This window comes from Bombus fervidus, chromosome 4 (genome assembly GCF_041682495.2).
Source record: "Bombus fervidus isolate BK054 chromosome 4, iyBomFerv1, whole genome shotgun sequence".
Lineage (NCBI taxonomy): Eukaryota > Metazoa > Arthropoda > Insecta > Hymenoptera > Apidae > Bombus > Bombus fervidus.
The window spans coordinates 8,557,158-8,581,115 of NC_091520.1; the positions used below are offsets into that span (position 1 = coordinate 8,557,158).

Sequence of the window (23,958 nt, forward strand, 5' to 3'; positions counted from 1 at the left end):
CTTAATCCATAGTACCTATAATTCATAAGGAAATAAATAACAACGTACGAAATGTAGAGAAACAACATAAAACAGTAGCGAAAAAGATGATGATGATGTTTTTATTGACTACTGTAACTGCTTTGTAATGACAAGAAAAAGGATATAAATATTTTTTATGTATATGTATAACTTATATATACGTATATGTATAATTATCTCTTTCATAATAACTTAAATTTGTGAGAAATAGAAATATTTAAGAATTGAAATGATACTGAAAATATCCAAAAATGACTATTATACGTATATAATGATTGTTATACGAATATTAAAAACAACTTGGTGACAAAATACGTTATATTCCTAGATACAAAATGTCTGTTTAACATCATTGTTTCCTATTTAAGAGATTTACATTTTTCTGAACAACTATTGGAATTTTCTTCGCTTCATGTGTTACGATAAATGATACGTTTATTGCTCAAATTACCGGCTACGGTGCCAAGCTGACTCTAACTGTATTCAAGTTGATCTGAAATTACTGTAATTTTACAGTTCCTTGATTAAATCCTAATCCTTCAATGAAATATGTTGTTTCACGTGCGTAAAAATATAATCAACTGTAAATTTCACTTCGTTATTAATTCTATACACACATGCACACGCACATATATATATAATGTTTTTAAATCTTTTGCATTGTGTTAGATGAAAAATGTATCTTTACATCTAACCGTAGAAAAATATTTTTATACAATATTTTGACTTCTTTATTAAGACATTTGAATTATTATTACTTACATAAGTTAAACTAATGTTATCTATTACTTACGAAAAATTTAGATCCACTCTGATATATCACGTAGCATGTGTAAAAAATTAATTGCAGGTTACAAGGAAATATTGCAATTTTGAGAATGACGACTTCTTAAAGATAAGATAAATGTGATATGATACACGTACGTGCAAAAATTAAGTACTTAACGTAATCTGAAAATTTCCAATTAAAAATGTAAAATAATCATAGTGTGTAAGAGATTCCTTGTATTTACTTTGTCCTATCTTTGTCGAGTTAATTCGTCGATTTTTATTAATAAATACTTGGAGTTATTAATGCTACACATTATATCATTTTGTATGATCTTTAAAACATTATATTCGTCGCTTTTTAACTTTTAAATTTCTTTAAATAATAAATCTCCTAAGCAGTTATAATTTATCACCACTAAATTTCTTAAATATATGAATTTAATAAAATTTAATAAGAGGTAAGCTTTCGTCAACAATTTTGGCATAAAAGACGTTCGAGAGAAATAGACTTTTATTGCGTGATCTAATAATTCGTAATCCTGGTTAATTGCATTTTTCATCTTTATTTAACTATTTTGGCAACAGTAGCGAAAATATGTTTGATGGTTCTGAAGAACAATGCAAGTGCGTTATTACAAAATTATTTTTTCGTTGACAGTAATCAGTTTTATTTAATATCTTTCGATGGTAGATTAATGATTATGATTGTGATCATTTCGTAAAAACTAGGTATTAAAAATATCAAAATATAATAACATTTCGTTTAAAAAATATTTTAATGAAATTGATAACAGATTGTTCTTCAAGAATCTTGTTCTGCGGTAGATTCTCTGTAACCGCTCTTAGGTTCTCTTCGAAGTTCTCTGATCACAATCGATCTACTAGAACTAACTGGTTGAATATCTGAGTCTTCGTCATCGGTCGAGTGCCCGTCATAAACTGTGTACCTCCGTCGCCTTTTTCTTGAGTTCGGTGTTTGCGGTCTGGGTCGAATTCTTCCGCTTCCTGATTCTACAGAATCACTTATCACGCTTTGCCTTCTGGCTCTACGTGCCATATAGGCTCTGGAATTTCTCTGATTCTGTGGTAAAGCGGTTTCGCTGTTATCGACGGAGGTAGTTCTTTCTCTTCTGATTCTTTCGTGTCGTCGCTCTTCCCTTCTAAGCAAATCATCCTCACTCTGAATTCTCTTCTTTGCTCTCCTTGTTCTTCTATATTTATATCTTATGTTATCAGCAGAACCCATAACACGCACAGAACTTGTTTCTACCGAAATTTCATCCAAATTATCTAACGACCGGGCTAGTCTTGGCATTTGTACTGCTTCTTCGTAACTAGGTGGCCCTATTAATTCGAGAGGATGGATTCTTGGTTCTGGTGCACGTTCCAAATGTTGTTCTTGTTGCTGTTGTTGCGTAGCTTGGTTCCTGTTGAACAATCAATAATTACTTTTTCTTTTCGTGATAAAAATATATTTAATAAAAATAATTGAATTGAATTGAGAGTAGATAATTGAAATGAGAATAGACAAAGTTAATTAAATATTTGGATTGTTATCTCAATAACTTTAAAAGAGATTTCATCAATTATGTTGAATGTACCATGATAACTTCTATTGAAATCATTGAAATTTCTCTAATAATATGGATTTTAAAAGAATACAACTTCCGAAAAGAGACACTTAGCTTTTGTAAATGAGATTTATAAAGGATTGTTAAGTGTACAATCGTTAATTTATAACCGCAACTATACTTCGATCTTTTTAAATAAACTTATTTCATTGAGGTAAAACAGATTTCTAATTTATTGTACATAGGTAATATCGTAATTTGTACAGATTGACAGATGCAAAATGATAATTAAGAAACGATGAAAATGTTCTTGAACTGTAATTTTAAATTTTGTAATTAATATCACTGTATCGGAAAATTGCAAAAAATTATTTGTATAGTTCTGGTTTTCGAAATTTTAAAAGAAAATTCCTTACTATCTGTTTTATCTTTAGGGAAAACACTTTGTTCATTTAAAACAGATTGCATATAAATTTTTAACACTTTTTTTAGAATAATTATTTTGCTTGCTATAGTCGAATAATTTCTTAATAGCACAACCCGTTTGAATTGAAATACTTTCGTGATTATTATCGTCAGCGTTAAATGGATATGTAATCGTTTCAAATTAGATATTCATAATATTGTATATAAAAAATTTCAATATAATATTTTTTATTCTTAGAGAGCTTTTGTGTAGTTAAGTTTATAAATCATGTAAATCTGAATTCTTTAAAAGAGTCTACCTCACCTTCTTTGCCTTAATAGTCTTAAAGTTTCCAATTGTTGTCTTTGTTCGATAGCTCTCCTTTTAATCCTCATCATATGTCTGATAGATATGAAAGTTCCACATAAAACAACGATCGTAAGAATAACGAGCATCACAAATCCCCAGGTTCTGTCCTTGTTGTAATAAACAGGTCCATTCCATACGTTGAAACAAGCAGTTAGCCAGGTATAACCAGATACGTTCGATGGACTTTGACAAAGCAAAGTTTGCTCCACAGTTTTTGCTGGTCGTTCAGTTAGGAAAGTATGCAACTCGTATAAGTCCTCACAGTCGCAACGCCATGGGTTATCCTCTAATTTTATGTTGTTTATATCTGGATTGTTTCGAAAAATTTCTGGATTTAGAGCTTCTGTCAAACGATTTCCTAAAAATTTAAGAAGTTTGCTATCATTAAAAAAATTCGAATAATTCTAAGTATTATCAAAACAATTGATCAACAACTATTGTCTGAGCAAATTAGTAATCGATTATTTAATTTTCCTCGCTACCTCTGTGTCATAAATTGAATGTGATAAGATGCTAATTAAAATTAACATTAATCGTTTAAAAAATCTATTGATTATTTAGTTTGGAAAATTAACGTCTACGATGTATTTCGATTGATCGATTTATACACGATACACGAGCAGGTAAATCATTAAAGAGATACGTTTCAAAAATACTTGAAGATCTCAAGATAGTTATGGTAGCAGATCTATCGATAAACTGGTAAAAATCAAACCTGATAAGTCGATTCTTAGTAGTTGCGGTAACTGAAGAAACGTATCGTTGAGCACCTCAACTATTCTATTTCGCCCTAAATCTAAATTCTTCAGTGATGTGGATTTTAATTTTGCTGGAAGCCTTTGTAGTCGATTATCACTCAAAATAACGCTCCTTATTTTTGGCATGTTTGCCAAGAAATTTCCATTTAGATCACTTATCAAGTTTGACGATGCGTCCAACGTTGCTACCGTTGACGTGAAGTTTGGAAGCTCGTACAAAACGTTGTAGGATAAGTTGAGCAATTTGAGTTCAACATTTTCGTGAAATGTCAATGGGTGAATCACTTCCAAGTAATTGGCAGACAAATCTAATACTTGCAGTTTCACTAAACCTTCGAACGTGCTCATATTCAATTTTTCAACTCCATTCGCGTTAAGGTAGAGGAAACCGAGTTCTCTATTTTTAGCGAAGATTCGGTCCGGCAGCATGCGAATCATATTGCGGGATAATCGAGCCTGAGTTAATAAGGGAAATCCGTGTAGGCCTGGCCTATCCAGATTACATCTCGACACGTCCAGCTTCTTTAGTTTCGAGTGTGTCAATGTCGAATTTCTGAAAATAAAATATTCACGATATTGTTTATGTAAATGTAAAATACGGTAACATACTCAACTGTTAAAATATTGAATTGAATTTCATTTATCATTTCTTTTTTTTTTATTTTTAAAAGTTAAAGACGAAATAGTTATAAGGATACCAATTTTTATACCTTTACACGAAATCAATATTTCTTATGGAGTTCATTACTCCTTACTTGTGTTACTTTTTCATAGAGGGATGTAACATCTTTCTAATTTTAATAGGTTTAGTAGTATAATAAGAATAGAGAAAGAATAGAAAAAGGCTGGTGTATATAATATGATAATAATTTGGTAAGAAAAGAAACTAATGCCTCTTAAAAAATATTATGTTCTAAATCGTATAATATTAATTTGAAGAGGAAATTATAAAATTTCGTTCGTTCTCTAATTAAAATTAGAATAACGGTTGCAAATTTAATTAGTTGCGAATAATTGTCTTCGTTCTTACAGTTTCTTATTCTTTTCAACGTCATCGTGTAATGTGACATGTTCTTAATATTTCTTATATTTGCATAGTAAAAAATAAACTTTTTATGCGAATAACGACGTAACGATCATACTGTACAATAATGCGAACGTAACTTGATATCGCAACCAGAGTTGCAGAAACAGTTACACATGCAAGACCATGATTTTAATTTTTTGTTTTGGATATTTCTTCATAACCGAAACTGAATCATCTTTCGTATTACGATTAATTCTCAAACGTTGTCTTCGGCTTAAGGAATAGTTTCTTTGCTTAGAATTTCGATCGCTTACCTCGTGCTGTAGACTAAGGTAGGATTGTTGGACAGTCGAAGTTCTTCAAGCGCTGGAAATCCATTGAAAGTATCGGGTCTTAAGTAATTTAAGAGACAGTCAGACATATCGAGCCACTGTAATTTTGGACTCCATGTGTTGTCAATGTTTTTCAGTGGGTTTCCCATTAACGTAAGCATAGTCAGTGCTGGTAGATTATCCAACGATGTATTAGTGAGTTCCCGTATCTCTGTTAAATGAAAAGGTATTAAAAACAAAATCGGTGGTTAACAATTAAAGTTTCTTCTCAAAAGCGTATTTACATCGACGAATAAATTTACAGTGTCCTTATACGTATTAAATATATTACTTAGCTATTGTTGCTTTCAATGAAAGAATTAAACAAATAAATCTTCCGAATATTGAACAAAATTTAGTTGGTACTTGTATTTGGAATTTCGAATTTTATATCTTTGAAAATTTATTTGAAATAAAAGCCTTGGAAGATTCATGTTTACAATGAACGGAGAATAATTTAAGAGTACGTAACAAGTTTATTATGAAAGTATTCATATAATTAATGAAATATAATTGTACCGCAGTAACTAGCATCCAAAGCCTCGATACTGGCGCTCATTAATCCCTCCAATTTGGATAATGGATTTGTGGATAGGTGTAGAACCGTTAGCGATGGTAGTTGTCCTAAGGATCTGATGTCAACGACGTCTTTTATGTTGTTGCCGCTTAAATCCAATCGTCGTAAACTTTTTAAAGACCTTAAATCCTCGGGCAACGAACTTAATTTATTTCTTGCTAAATTCAGGTATTGTAAATCTGTGAGTCGCGTAATGTCATCGCTGATATTCGTTAATAGATTGTTGGATAAATTTAATTGTTCTACCTAAAACATAATTAAAAGATGATTGCCACAAAATAGTTAATAAATCGTTTTTTAAAACGTTCCCAATATCGAATGCACATTCTTGTAACTGGTATGTCATCATTTCTTGTACGTAACGTTTTATGATCAATACATGACATCAATCTATAAAAGATTATTGCTCATATCTCATAAGATTGAAATCCATTGTGTCCAAAGTTATTATAGATAATATAAAATTTCATGTGAAATGCTATTTATAATATCAGAATACAATTTATATAACGTTGATTGATTCTCAAAGCAAAAACGTATTAACGATTCGAATGAAACATTTCGTACATGTGTATGCATGCATATTTTCATACTGCAGTACTTCTACGTATGTTGACATTGCTACTTTTACATAGTTCGACATATTTTTTTTTTTTTACATATTTTGATATATGTAATACTTTTCGTTAAATATTCGTTAGATACTCATTTTCTTTCTCTACCGGTACATTTGTAGCAATGACTCATTCTCAGTTGCTTTTTTAATCATTAACGCGATAAAGCATAGAAAATGTCTGTTAACCGCCATTACCAACACTCACAAACACTTTTTCTCTTCGTTCCAACACTACGAAGATGAATTCGTCATTAGCTTAATCCTACAGAGAGAATTCACCTACCACATCGCTTATATTTTCAGGGAACACTTCCAAGCCTTGTTTTGAACACATGACAGTTCTCGGTTGTTGGCTGAGGTGGCACAAACATCTCGTAGGACAAGTACTTTGACACATCGTGATCGAGAAAATTCCTAAGTACGTGGCTAACAAAGATAGCAAACCATGAGGCGACATTATCCGGTCCTTCATATTGTCTACTATCATACGCGATCGCGTGAACTTCCATAGAAATCACATTTTCATTCGGAAGCAGACTCGGATTCCCGTTAATAGAAACGCGGCAGAAATTTCTATGTCAACTTTCGATTGTGCATTTTCACTGTTCTTTTCTTTGAAGTTTCGTGGAATGAAGATGGACGGTCACGGATCAATGAGTGGGCCAACAGTACTCGGAACCGTCCTGAAAACTACTGAGTACTTATCTTTGATAAGTAACGTGGGATATGCCACATGATATCTCTGTAAGATAACTGGCGCGTACAACGAGGTGTGAAGAACATTATTTCCTGTGATAGTAGAAAAAATCCAAGTGATATATCGACAAATGCATCTGTTATTCGTCTAAAAAATTACGACCATCGTTATATACGAATTATTTACATTTATTGGAACAAATTACCAGGTAGTGAAGAGTGGAAAGTACAAAAATTGAATATTTAAAAAATCATTAGAAAAGTACTACTACAAATATACTACGTTTTTCCATACATTTTATTGTGATGAAAGAAAGTATAGAAAGATTAACTATCGTTGATACATAAGAAATATTAATGGGATTAATAACGTTTAGAGGGAATTTTCAGAGGTATGTAAAAATATTTCATAATAAACTATTACGGGAAGTATATTTAAAAAACTAGTTTATGGAAACTTTTTCTGACAGAAGAATACAGTGAATCGCCTATGAATTGAAATTTGAATGGGCAGTCCAGTGGAAAATATAAGACATTAGATAAGTACCTCAAGCATCCGAAAAGCCGATATTGAGGCGGCCATCTCCGCAGTCTAAGTCTCTTTCGGCTGACCCATGCGGATATTTTCCCCTTTCCCCAACTACTGTCGATGTATTACAACCTTTTTTTATCAATCCAACAGGGCAGCATCTAAGGTTTTCTTCAGACTGGAACAACCGCAACACGGAATTATGTCGATAACCAACGTCAATACATCAGTAGCAAGAATACGATGAGCTGGATGTTAATCCATAAGATATTTAAGAGATAAAAGTATAAAAATTCTCGGTGTTTTTTTCATTTTCATTCCCAAGTTCTAATCGCACAGCCTTACTTCGGTTAGTACTCGTATCTGAATATTGCCATTCGATTTTAACTTTCTCTTAAGATAGTTCTAATTTTAGTGAAGCACTTCATTCGCGTACCTCGTTACATATCCTTGGCTGTTGTAAGAAAACATATAGCGACAAACGTATAGAAATTTACTGAGATTATAGCCTAGTATAATAAAATAATAGCTACAGTTTACAAAGTGAATGCTCGCTACTTATCAAGTACCTACAATGTAGAGCGTGTGAATCAATGCATGCGATAAGAATTTAGTTAAAGTTAGATAGCTGTGACACGCACCGATAAAGGCTCCTCCCTTCGTGTTGATAGATTTAAAAAAGTCGTTATCCGCGCAGGACTGTGTCTCTCTCTTTTTCACACGTCCGGTTGGTCCAATGGGGATGATAGGTCACACCCTCGGGAGGGTGCAACCGGTTTAGCCAGCGCCGGCGCTTAGCCGACGGCTTATCCAGTAGGGACAAGGACGCGCTACTTCTACCTGTTGATATACTAAACCAACCCCTTCGTCGAGATTTTGCAAATCCACAGTTCCACACCAGACATTTGGTCACGCCCTCCAACCTGAAGATTACGAGAATTTCTTGCATTCATGTACCTGCTACTTTCCACCTACTCTTCTGACTCGTTATAACCAGATTCTACGAATTTCAAACATTAAAGCTACGAGCTTTTAATCATCTTACGCCGAACATTACGTTATTAGAACAACGCTACGCATTCGCCAAGCAAAAGTTAAATATTGGGTTATGGAACGAAGAGTACTTTGCATCACGATGATGATTATTCAATGGTTTCTGTATGGGTTTGATTATCAAGCCTGTATCGATTTCCCATTTCTAATTTCAAGTCATAACCGATGGATATACTGCAACGTATAGTTGTAATAAAAAAAATCGGCGCTCTTTAATACGGAGAGTGTGAAGTGTCGTTGATTAATAACATTTGATTAAAGGTACATTTGGTGTTCGAAGACACGATTCCGTGCTTAGTATTTAACAAATTATTAAGCGACAATACATATATAAATTTTAAAATTTATATACTTAGTTAAACATTGGAATATACGGAAATAGACAATTCTAATTCAACCGAACGAATACGACAGATTTGAAGTGAACGTTTTTCTATTCTCAATAATGTTGCTAAATGTAATATCGTTTAGTTCTTTTATGTTTCATTGCTAGGTGAAAAACTGTTTCCCTGCAAATGTTCGAATCAACGCGTCTATACCCGTTTGAAAAATACGTAATCTTGCAGAGACCAAAGTATGTATCATCTCGGTATGACAAGTCAAGAGAGAAAATACACACTTCTTGCCCGTTACCTCGAAGAATATTAACAAGTATATCTATTCTCATCTGTCAGCCGTTTAGAAACAGAATCAAAAGGTAACAAACGTATTCTATGCGTATTTCTGGCAAAGCCGCGGTTACCATTATCGTAAAGGCGCTGCCCATCCAGACAACAAAAATTCATCTGGCAAACTCGCTATTGAGGCCAGCTATACGAAACAGTTGCTGGAGAAGATATTACGTTGCTACTATCTGGGCTGGTAGATTTTGTCCTGTATGTCTACGTAGGTATATATATATCTATATACTATATACATCTCTCTATATATTTTTAACGCCTTCATTTCCGGCCACGTTGGGACACCGGAAATAGCGGGACGATACCTCGCGGTGTTTCAGGTATTGATCAGTTCGAGAACTGGGTACCACCCACCCTCAGCGGGTGGGGGTGCACCCTCTGCAGACTGGAAGCTTCGACCCCTGTACCGACCCCCTCCCTTTTACCCTCACCACCGGCTACCGGAGTCGCTCGTGACGCCCCCATCCGCCTCCACCTCCATCCCCTTCTCTCTGCCAACCTGCAGTTTCAACTGCCCTCCACCCACCGTGCCACCATCCCCTGCGACCCAGCTACGAGCCATCGAAGACGAATCTTTAGATATCGCCGTCGTCTCCGCTCGGATCTTCGGGTTACGCTTCAGTAGGCTCTTCGGAAATAAAACGGGGACGAGTTTGCATTGGTATCGTTTGCACGGTAGCTTCTTCTCAGGAGACGTTTCAGGATTTGCCACAGCTACTTTATGGACCGTTTAATTGGAAATACTGCGACGTGGAATTTCTTTGAAGATTAAACCGCAATTCTTCAGAATGTTACGTTGCTGTTGTGTTTAATATGATATTTATTTCGTTGAATTAATGAGAATTACGTAGCTACGTGTTAGATCCAAGTTGGTTGTTTCAAACGTGTTAAGATTGGAACCACAGAGCCAAGCTTGACGCGGAAGCTTGACGAAATCACGCTTTTTATGCTTATTACATATTTATCCTGAGAAAAAATTGCTCTTCCGAGAAACTTTTATCATTTTCGACTCTATGTTGCAAAGAAGATGACAGATAGTTTTGCATCGAATTTAGTTTTATCTATTCGTAGAACAAAGTAGACTGTAAAATAATATGCTAACACGAAATCTGACTCGTCGATATCAAATACGAATAAGAGAGTGTCATATTCGTTGAATGTCTTCTATTAAATCCTACATATTAATTGCCAATTCCTTGCTAATTCATGCGAAAGTACAATGAAACGTAAATTGAAATTACTTAAATATACATATATTTTAGAGGTACATATCTCTCTAATCTCTAATTACTTACGTATAGTTTATGCTACTAGTTTCGACGGAAGTTTAAGAACAAATATTTTAAAGTTCTATGCAAAACTATTTTTTCTTTACAAAAAGCACTGACTGTTGTAATTAAGGTAATTTTCGTGCTTAACTTAATCGTTTATCACCTTTCGACATTAGAAACGGGGAGAAGATACTTTTGCGGGGGTTATACACACGAGTTGTGAGATTCCGGAGTGATTTTATTTTCCCTAAAGCCACCCCCGCCACGCAATGGCTCTAAGCTCGGTTATAAATAACGGCTTATCTTTTGTCGGCTTCAACGCCACTGCGAGTCTGTACAAAGGCAAACTCCACTCCTCAGAACGACCCTACCCACCACCTTTTATGCCTTGTAAGGGGGCGCGTAAAAGAAGACGTCTTTCGGAACGTGCACTCGTAATTGCTGTGGCATGTATCTGAATTAAATCCAGCGGTTTGTCGTGGTCTTTCCGCATCGACAAGCATGCACAGATTGTACGTACAGATTTATAGTATCCTGTACGTGGCTTTGTCCTACGGGTTTACCCTATGTTCCAAAGTTTGGGATTGTGATCGTAATTCCAAGTGTTGATACATTACTAAATTAGTGAAATCGGAATACATAATAAATACAAGGATTTTTTAACGAAAGGAGTAAAGAAACAATTAAATTGCAAGTAAAAATAAAAAACACTACAATTATTTCATTTGAAGGTATGAAATTATAGGTGTTTTATGATATATATTACCTATATTTTGATAATATGCGAACTTTCGATGATAATGTGTGCATATATGCATGTGTATGCAGCATAGATTATTTTTGTGTTCTACGGACGATGATAAGTACACAAAGAGTTAAAGTTGCAATATACAAAGTTTAAGATTTTTTTGCTAATCGTAGCAAAATAAAGTGGATTGAAAATTATAAAATATGAGAATTTAATTAATATATAAAATTTTTTAATTTCAGGCTTCACGTCCGAATCGTACAACAGCGATACCGATTAAATCCTTCGAGGTTAATTATTTCGTTTTAGGTAAATTAAACACCAATGTTGATACCAAAATTAAGGAATTTTCAAGAAATGGAGTTGTTTAGCTCGTATGTATTTAGTATAGTCGTGTGTATGTTATGACAAATTTTAATACTTTACCTGTTACTAAATGTTTCTATAAAATATCTGTAATTACAATCTAATTATGTCACACGTTATCGATATTGTAAATATATAAAAAACTTTATTCGAGCCTTGTAACCTTCCTATAGCAGACATGTACGTAATTAGGCTAGCTACATTTAGACATCGTAAGTAAAATTCTTGTATTGCGTAGTGCAACAATTTGCTAGTATTCGTAAAATATACGCAAAACTACAAAAGTGTCAAGTTTTTTTCTATCAAGTTTATCAGCTATCTTTACCAGACTCTGATTAGACACCAAACAGATTACGTTCAAATTTTGTCATATTTATCACTTTGTTAAGTTAACCAACGATACGTTTTCTGTTTTGCTGCTGCGATATCACCCACCACTAAGTTGTTATTGCCGTGCAACTAGCTAGCTTAAGTATGTAGGTAGATTTCTCGCTAATATTTGAATGGATGCCGGCTATTTGTGGTTCAGTGCGTCTTTAACAAGATCAGAGACATTGAGGTGCGGGACCCTCGCGAGGATGAGGTGCAACGTACACAGCAAGATACGCGTGTGTTTGAGTCTCCGTCTACGTATACACGTCTATAAAATATACGTTGGGTCCGTGATACCGTGCACATCTGTTGGTGCTCCCAAACTATGGAGAAAGAGAAGGACACGCCAAACCTTGGCATCCTCGATGTTTCCGTAGCATTGTCTAATCGTCGTCCGGACCTATCCTTCGTTTGCTGTCGTTTCTATTCGCCTTCTCTTTCCTACGTTCGTCTCCCTGCTCTCAGACGATGTAAATCCGTATTGGAGTTCCGCACGAAGCCTGTAACCCTGAAACAGGATCCTGTTCGAGCGAGTGACGATTAAAGGTCGTAGGTGGAAGAAGCGCCGCGTTAAGGAGAGTGCAAATTAAGATTCGAGGGAAATCAGACTTTGATGTCACAATTTGGGTAGTAAATCGTTTCGCGTGGTGTGAATCGAGTAAGGAAAAATTTAAAGAAGATAGAATATCGAATTACATCGCGGTGTATTTACATAGGAGATTTTGCAGATGACTTTAATTTGGGTTATCATCTTTGTGTCGAAGTAATTATGTTATTATTATGTGAATACGTAAAAAATGTCTTGTTTCATGAAAGTAGATGAAATTTATTGTTTAAGAAGAGAAATGCTAGTAAACAAAATGTGGATATTTTTTATGTTATATGTACATTCATTGTGGAAGGAATATAAGAAGTAAATAATTACATAAACTAATAGAACAATTAAGTAAGCAGTAATTAATGTCAGCCAGAGTCCTCCGTTGACATAATATAGATATACAAAGAAACCACCAATAACATTCATCATATGTAATAGTAATTCATACACGCACACGATATATACGATGTACATGAAATGATACAGATACATGGTAAACATATACAGGTAAAGTTTGCAGAAACATCAATCTCTGCGTGATTAAGAAGAGATACGAGATTTAACTTTTTCAGATCAGGGTTTTTTCAAGGAAGATATTTACTTGGAATGTTGATTTCAAAATATGTTCACTAAAAATTTGTTGTATGTTAAATCTAGTGACTTCCATAAATTGACGATTATCATTGCAGTATTCTCTTGCCATAAATTGTCTTACCGTGAGAGGTTCATACATATTTATAGTAGTTCAATTAAAAAGTTCGAAGATACAGATTCATTTGATTGGTTGTCATTATTGTTATTGTGTTATTATATCGAACTTATGTAAAATATACAAGATATACAGCCTGAAAACTTGGTTAAAACAATGTTTCAAACAGTAAAGAATGTCTCAAACAATAAATTCATTTTCGAGATATTGGTGTCATCAAATAAAACTAGAATTGATATGTTAGAACGAATTAATTCGTTCTTGATCCTCCTCTGTTCTAGAATACATTGAAATACGCATTATATATTCCGAGATCTAAATAAGAAAATGTTAACGAAAAATGAGAAACATAACTATAAAAATGCTGTAAAATTAATTTATTTAATGTTTACACGTCGTATCTATGTCTGAACCAATTAGCTTTCTTACTATATTTTCTTCGTGGTTAAAATTATATAGAAAAATAAATAAACAATATGTTTAGACTAGATTAGGACATGTTTAAAGAACAAATAAATAAACTAATAATCTATTTTACAAACGATGACGATTGATAATTTCTTCTATTTAATTATAAGCAGAAACTTTTATGGCGTAAGAAAATCGATAGGGTTGATATTACTTCTCTGCATTTGGTGTATGTACTCTTATTTTGTTCGTAACAATCATTCGCTATAGTATTCGTTCGTTGTAGCATATTCCATTATATAGTACATCAGTCGTGAAATTGGTGTTGAAATTTTCAAGTATAAGGAAATGTATTAAAATAGATTTTCTAACACGCTGTTTCGTTAGAACTGTCCAAACTAAATATCGTTAGCATGCTATTAAAGTCAAAGCGATGAAAGATAACAAAAATATTATGTATATGTCTCTGCAAATTAAGTATCGTCACATCGTTCTCCTGCTAAGGAGGCGGCGATGTCAGAACATTCTTCGTGGATGAGCATATTTCATAGCGCTATCTGAGAACCGGTGTACATCCGAATATGCCTAAAGAGTCGAAAAGATTGCGTCGTCTGCGCCAGGCAACATGCCAATCTTGCTCGATGCTTTTTATTGCCGCGATAAGCGGCTGTCCTGTCTGCTTCTCACACCCCCAACAAGAAAATACCCGACGAAACGTTACGAATGTAATCTTTACTTCTGTACCGCTCCTTAATGGACGGTTTCGCTCCTTCGTGCCACGTAGCACGCACTAGCGACTAAGTTTGAATCTCTTGCAGATTTGACAGAGTGTATCTTCTTTATGGCAAAGAGGGAAAAATGAGATAAACTTTTGTAGTGTTTAGATAAGGGTTAATCGAGACAAAAGACTATTTACATACTTAAAAGCAATTGAGGATTTATTTTACGAATCTGTATGTCGTTATATATAAATTTGTATATTTATATATTACGTATAAATTTCTATTGTGTAGTATGTGTATGTACTTCGTCAACCCACAATCTGAACGCTTTTTTTTATCGTTAATAAATTTCTCAAGTTCGAAGGAAAAATAAAATAATCGTTATTGACATGGGTGATTTTTTGTTTTGATCTTTTTGCACGAATTTTATAATTACGTTAAACATCCCTTTATTTGTGATTCAGATATAAAATTTGAGGATCGCAATACGGGTATAAAGCGAAAAGTAGCTAAACTGTAGATATATCAAAGTGAATTGGAGAACTGAATTGATTTACTGCTCTTAATTTACGTTAAAGCCATTGACGTGTCTACATAATATAGATACTACGATATGCATATACATATATATTTGTATCAAATCATTCCACAAATTTGTATGCACCTTTGTACGCTTATTAAAAACACGTGAGCGATAAAAATCATTTTGAGAAGATAGAATGAAACTGCTGCTATCAAGATGTAGAGGAATTGCATAAAATAATGACGAATGGCTACATCGTTGATTGAAATGAATCAGAACATCATATCTTTTTATTGCTTCATTATAAATGAAAATTATAGGAATTTATGGACTGACCATGGTATTAAATCAGCAAAATCAACCTTTATCTGGAATTATATTTTAATGTACATATATCTTAATGTACACGGTTTTGATACAGTTTGAATTGCATATTGTTAATAATAATCGAGTTATTTCCACCACATTTCCTACGTTGTCCATCACATTCTCTTATAATTTTGACACGCCTTATTAAAAACAACTTGTCGTGGTTTAAATTGTATTTTAGTTGTATCGTTCAAATTGTACATTAGTAAAATTTCTTAATAACGATTTAATTTAAGGTGATATTATTTACGACGCTATACTTTTTCGTACAATCTGCACTAAAAATTTATAAATTTAGAATTTTAGATAAGAGATCAGGCACTTGTGAGTATGAATTTAGTTTTAATTTAAATAGTTTGATGATACTTTATGAAAACGATATGTGGCAATCGTAAATTTAATCTTTTTGATAATTGCAGAATTAAACAATTTTCTAAGTTCTGTATAATGTGATCTTTTATTATTTCATTTTTAAAATTTTATTATTTATTTATTTTCAGTAATATCAATGATTTGCGTACTGTAATATAAATTTGCAACGGTAAAGAAACATTATGTTTTCTATATAATTAATTAAATGAGAGTGCAATTTTATAAATACTGTTGATTAAAGATCAATCATACTTTATCGAAAGAGTTCGAATCACGTATGGAAAAAGAGAGGAATAGTTCGGTTTATTGAGAAAATTTTCGGTAACGCAATACCTTAAGAGCTATTTTGTTCAACGTCAATGGAAATTCGATAAATCGTCTTTACGTTATGCTTAAAGCTTTCCTATAATGAGCCAATCAGGACGTTCTGCGATTAAGTTCGTAGCGCCGCAAAACTTAACTTAGAGAACCTCGACAGTTCTTTGAAACTTGGAAACTTTGATCCATCTCCGCCTATAAACCTCCTTCTAGAAGTTTTTAACTTTTTCCTTAGATAAGGTAAGCAACCTTGCCTGTCATTTAATGAAGATCGTATTAGAATGTACTACTTCGTATCAGCTTTCGCGTCACAACCTAAACTTATTCTGCATATAAAGAGATTATATCAACTTTAATCACAATACGTATATTCTTGCGTTGCTCACGTTAACTCATTACCAGTGCGCCTACATATCTGCAATCCGTTAAACTGAGATGTCTGAAGCGAGCGTACATATATGTAGTGATCGTGAACAGACTTTATCATAAATAAATTATCGTATTATAAATTCTATCATCTTCATCTTACATTTAAAAAAAAAAAAAAGAAACAATTTAAAAAAAATTGTAATTTTATAATCAAATTAATATATAAAGTATTTACTCAAAGAAAATATTTAAAAATATCAGTTTGCTTGTTGATACTTTGGTTCATGTTACTAATTTATACATAAAATACAAACATTGCATTATACCTAATAAGTTTAGAGATAAAACTAAAAAAAGTAAATCCTCTTATTTTTCAGTTTTTAACAAGATTGTAACACACAGTCGAACTAAAACGATCAACTACACAGCTTGTTCAATTGTATTCTTGTCTAATTCCTTGTGAGTTCAAGATGAAAATAAATTAAATAGCAAATTAATCTTGTTTTTATTTGTAGTTGAAGTAAAAGTTAGTCCAAACACTTATTAGAGTCAGTTGCGAAAGTCCACAAATATCTATGGAATTTTGAGTATCTGAGTAACCAGAGACACTAAAAGGGAATTTAAAAAGTTGAAACGTTTAATTCACAAAAATCTTAGGATAAAGTTATATCAAAAATTACAAAACCTTTAATTTTTTCAACGCGAAAGAAATAGCAGATCATTATTGATACTTACTTTAGGAAAAGGAGGAGGAAGCTAAAACATATTAATATTAATATTAATTTATTATTACTTATAAAAATTTTTCATGTCAATATAACAGGTGTATGTAATTTTTACAACATTGTATTTTATATTTCTTTACTTCCTTTTTTTTAAATAAAGGTAAATGTGAATAAATTATTACATTTTAACGATATATCTATATCTTAGTGTGTCAAGAAAATTTGTAAACTTAACATTTTTACTATAACATTTTACATTTAAGGGATGTCTATCTATGTAAAAATAATATATTTTTATGGTGTATAAACAATATAGACAAAATAACGAATTTTCTATTTTATATCAGAAGAAAAATTTTCTGCAAAATACTTACCTTCCTACAATAATGATTAATCTCAATTGTGGATACTTACAATATTCCACATGTGGGAAATTACATGGGTAAAAGTACTATAACCAAAAATTGCAGATGATCATACCAGGTTTATCTTAGTCGGAATATAAAGGATTAGGCGTATTTCAGACACGGCAGTTATTTTCAATTACCCTTCGACCCCCTTCAGTTGCATCCCCACCCTGTTCGAATGTAGCCCGGCCCGCTCAGGGCCGTATAATGTATGCGAGATAAAGGCCAAAGAGGCGCCGTCGTAGACTAAGATATTACAGAGAAATGGTATAAGGTGTGGAAGGTGGTAGCTGGGGGAGTTGGTTGCAGGGTAGCTGGATACGGTAGCGCGGGGAAAGGGGTACCCATAACTTATCGCAGATTTAAGGCTCTTAGACTTAAGGGACTCTAATAATAATATAGCGCCATTCCGCCACCGTTATATGGAATTCTAGTACATGTACTGTATAGCATAGGTAAGAATTCTCTATGATTTAACCCTTTAACGTACAACTTTCTGCGACCTGACCTGTCAAATATGCATAGTTTTTTTTTTTTTAGCGGATTTGTTTTTTAGCAGTATGTTCCTTTTTCGTAAATTTTAATGTTAGTAAAAATTATGTTTTGTTATAGAATACACTTAAATAGATGCCAAATATAAAATAAGAAAAAAAAAGTGAGAAAGTGTTTCTATATATATATGAAAATGTGATCGTTCATTGGTATCAGAAACGCGTTAAAGACGTTTAGTTAACTGTGCGTGAGCGTTAAGATTAAAAAATATCGTGTAAAAGTAGTATATATATATTGTATATGCAAATACATATATTACCATTCGTCTGGACGATTGCGTACTTTTGATATGAAGTATTTTAATTAGAAAAATACAAATTAAAAAACTAATGAGCTGAAGATTTAAGGCGATTTTATCCTTTCTATTTAGTATAGTATTGTTTCATACATGCCGAAATTGATACCTGTAAGAATATGCCAATAGAGTTCTTTATCCTCGATTCGTCTGGTTTTTAAGCTGTAGATTCTCAGATAAAGAAGATTCTGCTAAACTGATTGAGAAAGATTATTGTGATTAGCTTAAGCAATAAGATTTAATTCGTTAAACGTCGCAAACTGATAAAATTCCGTTACAAAGTGACCGAAGAAGTGTTTGCATATTTATGAGTGATTCCAGGTAGAACATTTTAACTGAAATAACGTTTATATATTCTTTAAGCCTTTTACTACATATATCAAGAAAAATTTTTTCGAAATAACGAGTAGGAAAGTTTGATCTCTGAACGCTAATAGTAAAGTAATAACTTCAATTATGTCTACAATCGTTTTCCAAGGAGAAGATGTTACCTAATATAATCAATGCACTCAACTGATATACGAAGCTGAAAACTCCTTGTTAATAGTTTTAATACGGAAATATGCTAATCTACAACAGTATTGATTCTAATAGACTAATGCACAATAATCTTGAATCTTGAATTACTCCATCCATTCTCAGCAAAGATGACCGCAAAAAGTGTAGGATTTCATATTCCTCTAACGTTTCTAAAAGTTTTCCTGTTATATCAGAAATTCGTGATTCAATCTTGCAGCATTTTTCGTTTCTATTGAAAAACACCCTATAAGTGACAAAAAAAAAAAAACACATTTCACCCTCGAAAAGAAATACTAAATAGAATCTCACGTCAAATAGACGCTGTAATAAACCGTAGAAGCATTTGATATTTAAAAAGTTCTAAGCATTTGTATCCTCGAGTAAGAACTTGCCACGAGTAAGATAGGTTTTCATAGATTTCCAAAAACGGCGCTCCCCGTGGTGAATGTCGCAGGAACTGTGCCGGTCGAGTAGATAATGCAAAAGAAGAGAGGAACAGGCAGCGAATAGGGAGATTTAAGACGGCGTGGCGCCACGGTAAACAAAAGCCACGATAAATTTCATAAGTCGCCGAATTAATAAAAGATTACAGCGCGGTTACTGCGGGCAGCCGCAAGATAAGAAGACACTCGGCGCGAGTACTCTCGACGGAACGGCCTCGAGACCGCAGCTAAATCATCGGATATCTTGCCCCCGCGATACATAAACCACCCTTCAAGCTTACACGTATACGTTTCATACACCGTTCTCCGCGTTCTATCTTCGCGAGAACAAGGATGCCCTCCTCTCGATGCCCGGGAAAAGGGCTCCGGATGTCGGACAGCGAATCGAATCGTCCTACTAACAACCAGCCGTTAAACGTCAATCTTCCGTAACTCTCGAGTCGTTCCGACTTAATAATGACGAAACAATGTCAACGCAACCTTAACATGTACGTAAGAAGTAAAAAGAGTATCTAGAAAAATTATGAAGTATTTAATATTTTTAAGAAACACAAAGGCAACTCAGGAGACGGCTATAAGTTTTATATGTTAAACATTACTATACACAAGGCAATTGTTAAAATTTATTGCTCATGAAGGATTAAAAATATTTTCCGTATTTGGCGTTGGAAGCTCAAGACATCCTGACGAAGGAAATAATTTTCTGTGAGTCTACTATATCGTGATAGGGTTACGGCGCTGTTGGATATATGCGATTGTTATTTATCTTAAATAACATTGTTATAGTCTATATTGTTCCATCGCTAAAAGGTTATAATTGTTAATAATTAATTGTACTCGCGAATGAGTAGAACAAAACGGTGCAAGAGATTGGTAACAGTTTAACCCTCTCAGTGATCACGATCATCCCTCGATTCCACTTGCTAGCCAAATATCTATTGTCCAGCATCATAATCAGAATATTGAAACATCATCGGCAACTTTCTCACATTACTTGATATAATTTTATTCCATTCGATATTTATCATTGATTGAGAAATTAAGTTTCAGTTTCATCAGCTTGGTTTGATCTAATTTAACTGAGATATAATAAACTACTGTTATTAGGTATTTCATCCATTGACCACAATGCTGTTAGTAATAAAGTTTCAATTTTTCTAAATTCGTCAAGCTGGCGATTTTAATTAGCATTTTAATCAACGATTCCATCTTCGTGACATAGTAGATACGTACATCAGACACTTCCAAGGTTTAAAATATAGAGGCTAATTATATTAGAATTAATCAGAAGCTAATAATAATAACAAATATACAGTAGAAGCTAAGAAAGTTCAATTACATATGTATAATTCAGATTCGATAACGTCAAAAGAATGTTCAGGCTTTAAGAGATTAATCCTACCGCATTCCCAATGATTCGCCAGATTTTCGTATTTACTTATTATTACTAGATAAGATGTGTCGCAGACCGGCGGACAAATATCTGGGTCTGGTATTAATTGGCAAGCAGGACACTTTGATAGGCAGTCCGGGGCGAATGGAAGACCGAAAGCTTCACTTTGATGTCGAGAACGTGGTCCATTTCGTACTGGGAAGCTCAATTAATTAAGCAACGATGAAGAGGGATGAACTTATATGTCCGAGAGTTTCAAGACTATCCTAAGTCATATGATTTAATAAATACGATTATTGTCTGTTTGAAACTTTTCCCAAGGATCGAGATGCATTACAATAATAAATTTGACGCACTTTTCCTTTATACTTTAATAAATAATATTTCACTTTTTGAGATTTCTATATTTTTTAAATTTGTTTTATTTTAAAATAGTACAAGTACATGAAATATTACAAATACTTTACTGATATTGTACAATACTATCTTAGTTATGTGGCTAAATAATCAAGTAACGTAATAAATCTTTTTTTCTTGTTTTAACAGACGATATTAATAGAGAACGTATAAAAATAAAGAAATATCAAAATATATTCTTAACGTAACGATCTCAACGTTTTGATCGTTAAACGTTTTTATCGTCTTAATGACAATCAAATGTTTTGCGCTGATATGATTCTTGGTAAACGTCGAATTAAAGTGAGAGTTAAGTCTATGGTATTAAGACGCGGACCTTGAAGACGAAGAGGACAGCATAAAGAAGAAGAAAGAAGAAGGAGCTAAGACGAGGAAGAAGGGGAGAACTAAGAGGAACACGCCGTAGTAGAAGAAGAAGAACAGGAAGAAAAGAGGCGAAGATACAGAGGCGGCCACCAGAGGCGGTGATCTATGGTGGGATTACCGGTGGCGGTATTTCTTCATAACCGTTTCTCCGGGTTGCTTCTCTTTTCTCTTCTTCGTCGTTCCCACCAGGTTCGGCTGGCTGGCCTTCTCTTGGTTGGTCCTGCGATCTACCAGCAGCGTCTTTCCTTCTTCGACTCTGCCTATATCTCCCTACGATGCTACGTATACACCCCATGCTCTATGCTCCGTTCAGCTCGTGGGGGGTTGTATCTTAATAACATTCATGAGCTCAGATATACCCGCCAGATTTATTGCTCTGACACCCGCGGATTCAGCGAAGCTCCGGAACCAACCACCACCCTCTCCTTTTCTCTTCGCTTGCTATCGTTTCCTTTCTTCTTTGGCAACACTCAATCTCTTTGCCTATTCCAACTTTTTCCTTTCTTCGATTCTGATGGCCTTCTGTCTATCGGATTACGTGAACTTGTTACATGAATATTCGCTGTCGATACCTTAAACGCTTGGTTAACATTGTTGCAAATTTGTAACTGCAAATTAAGTAAGGTCCTATTAATTAACAAAACACTTTTATAAATTATTATGTATATATGTAAATGATCTATCTTTTAATCAGGCATTGAGCACAATTTTCTCTTGCCATATCCATATAAATGTCTATTTTGGTTAAGTTGAATTGTGTTTTTAATTTTTAATTACATTTCTCAATAACAATGACTTTGTTTCATTTCAATTTGATGATAATCGTGAAATAATTAATAAAAGTAACGATGAAATGAGCAGGCAACTTATACATTGCAAACTAACTTCTTTATTTCTCTGTTTATTCCTTTCTTACGCAATCAATAATTAGGATAATTTCGAAGCTAACACTTTTGTTATCACTATATGAAACGAAACCACGGTGGCTCCGCTTTTATCCGTTTATCAATTGAGTCTCTTGTGGAACTACCCTACAGATACCATTCTGCACCCTCCGCTTCTTGGCGGAGGCCGTCGACGGGTGTGTGTTTCGATATTTATGGCTGCCTGTATATTACAAGCGAGCTTCGAAGCTACCACTGTCGTTATATATTCAACATTAAATGTATACTACCTTCGATTTACAGCCGATTCGTATAAACGTACCTCGTTCTCTACTACTTCTCTTTTTATTAAAACAATAACTAAAAGACAGACAAATTATTATTTATTAAAATTGCATAAATACATTCAGAAGGCAATAAGATCCAGTAGCAATTTTCTGGTAAGTATAAGCATGTTTACTTTTAAATCTTTACTTTCAAATGTTAAATTCTATTTTCTTAACCTTACAATTAATCTAGAGACTGTCATTTAGAAGATTCTAGCGAATTATAATATAAAATTATTCGATATAAAAGAGAGGGATAAGATGATAATTCTCGCGTTATTTAGTTTCTATGTTTATTTCGTTCATTCTCGTCATTCATCGAAATCGTGTAAGAAATGCATACCACTTTCACTTTTTTCATGAAGATATACTTAGTATGATACAAAATGAACCTAGAAAAACTCTCGTCAAGTTTTGCTAAGTTTCTTCATATACAATATAATCGTATAATCATATAATTTACATAAAGACAATAAGAAAGATTCATATAAGCATATTATTGATCCAAACAATTTATAATAATAAATTAATATAGCGTAACCGTCTTAGTGAAATTGTTTCCATACAAAATTGCATAAATGTTCGTGGAATGTTTGTCAAATTAATAAATTTTAACTGCAGACTTGCATTCAGGTTCAAAGTGAATATCACAGCTCGAGCACAATATTTAAATAAGCAGTTTCACGCCATTGAAAGACAAAAATGGTTATACCTGAGGGGAAAGATCAAACAGGACGTCTATCTCTTTTATCATATTTGCATTTTTTATCGACTGCCGAAGTAGGTTCCATTGCGTTACAAAACGCCATGGATGATTCAAATTTGTTCCATGGGAGACTATATATACAAACGAACGAAGAAAAAAATATAAATTCTGTTGAAAAGTGTCGAAAATTCCATATCTTGGTTATTACATAGTAATTAACCAATTCTGTGTATTGTAAACATAATTAAATGTAAATGTTGAAAAGTTAAAAATTCTACACCTTGATTATTGCGTCGTAATTAACCAATTCTACGAATTGCAAACATAATCCTAAT

At 33.4% G+C, this 23,958-nt stretch overlaps 2 protein-coding genes across 2 annotated transcripts in view; both read right to left on the reverse strand.

Annotated features, from left to right (window-relative positions):
* The window catches only part of LOC139986416 (probable hydroxyacid-oxoacid transhydrogenase, mitochondrial), a 163,021-nt gene that overhangs the window by 73,366 nt on the left and 65,697 nt on the right, over positions 1-23,958 (reverse strand). The window lies entirely within an intron of this gene.
* LOC139986410 (uncharacterized) lies at positions 1,550-7,191 on the reverse strand. The gene is made up of 6 exons (XM_072001721.1): positions 6,767-7,191; positions 5,814-6,113; positions 5,238-5,466; positions 3,854-4,449; positions 3,094-3,496; positions 1,550-2,219 (listed from the first exon to the last, which is right to left on the reverse strand). The coding sequence occupies exons 1-6, from the start codon at positions 6,972-6,974 to the stop codon at positions 1,595-1,597; spliced, it is 2,361 nt and encodes a 786-aa protein (XP_071857822.1). The 5' UTR covers positions 6,975-7,191; the 3' UTR covers positions 1,550-1,594.

What these genes read in the sequence shown, in the direction of transcription:
- LOC139986410 (XM_072001721.1), bottom strand. Translation starts at nt 6,974, where the DNA reads ATGATAGTAGACAATATGAAGGACCGGATAATGTCGCCTCATGGTTTG. An exon ending in ACCTTAGTCTACAGCACGAG is followed by an intron (nt 4,450 to 5,237) that starts GTAAGCGATCGA and finishes TTTTATTTTCAG; the next exon opens with AAATTCGACATTGACACACT. An exon ending in AGACTATTAAGGCAAAGAAG is followed by an intron (nt 2,220 to 3,093) that starts GTGAGGTAGACT and finishes ATTGTTCAACAG; the next exon opens with GAACCAAGCTACGCAACAAC.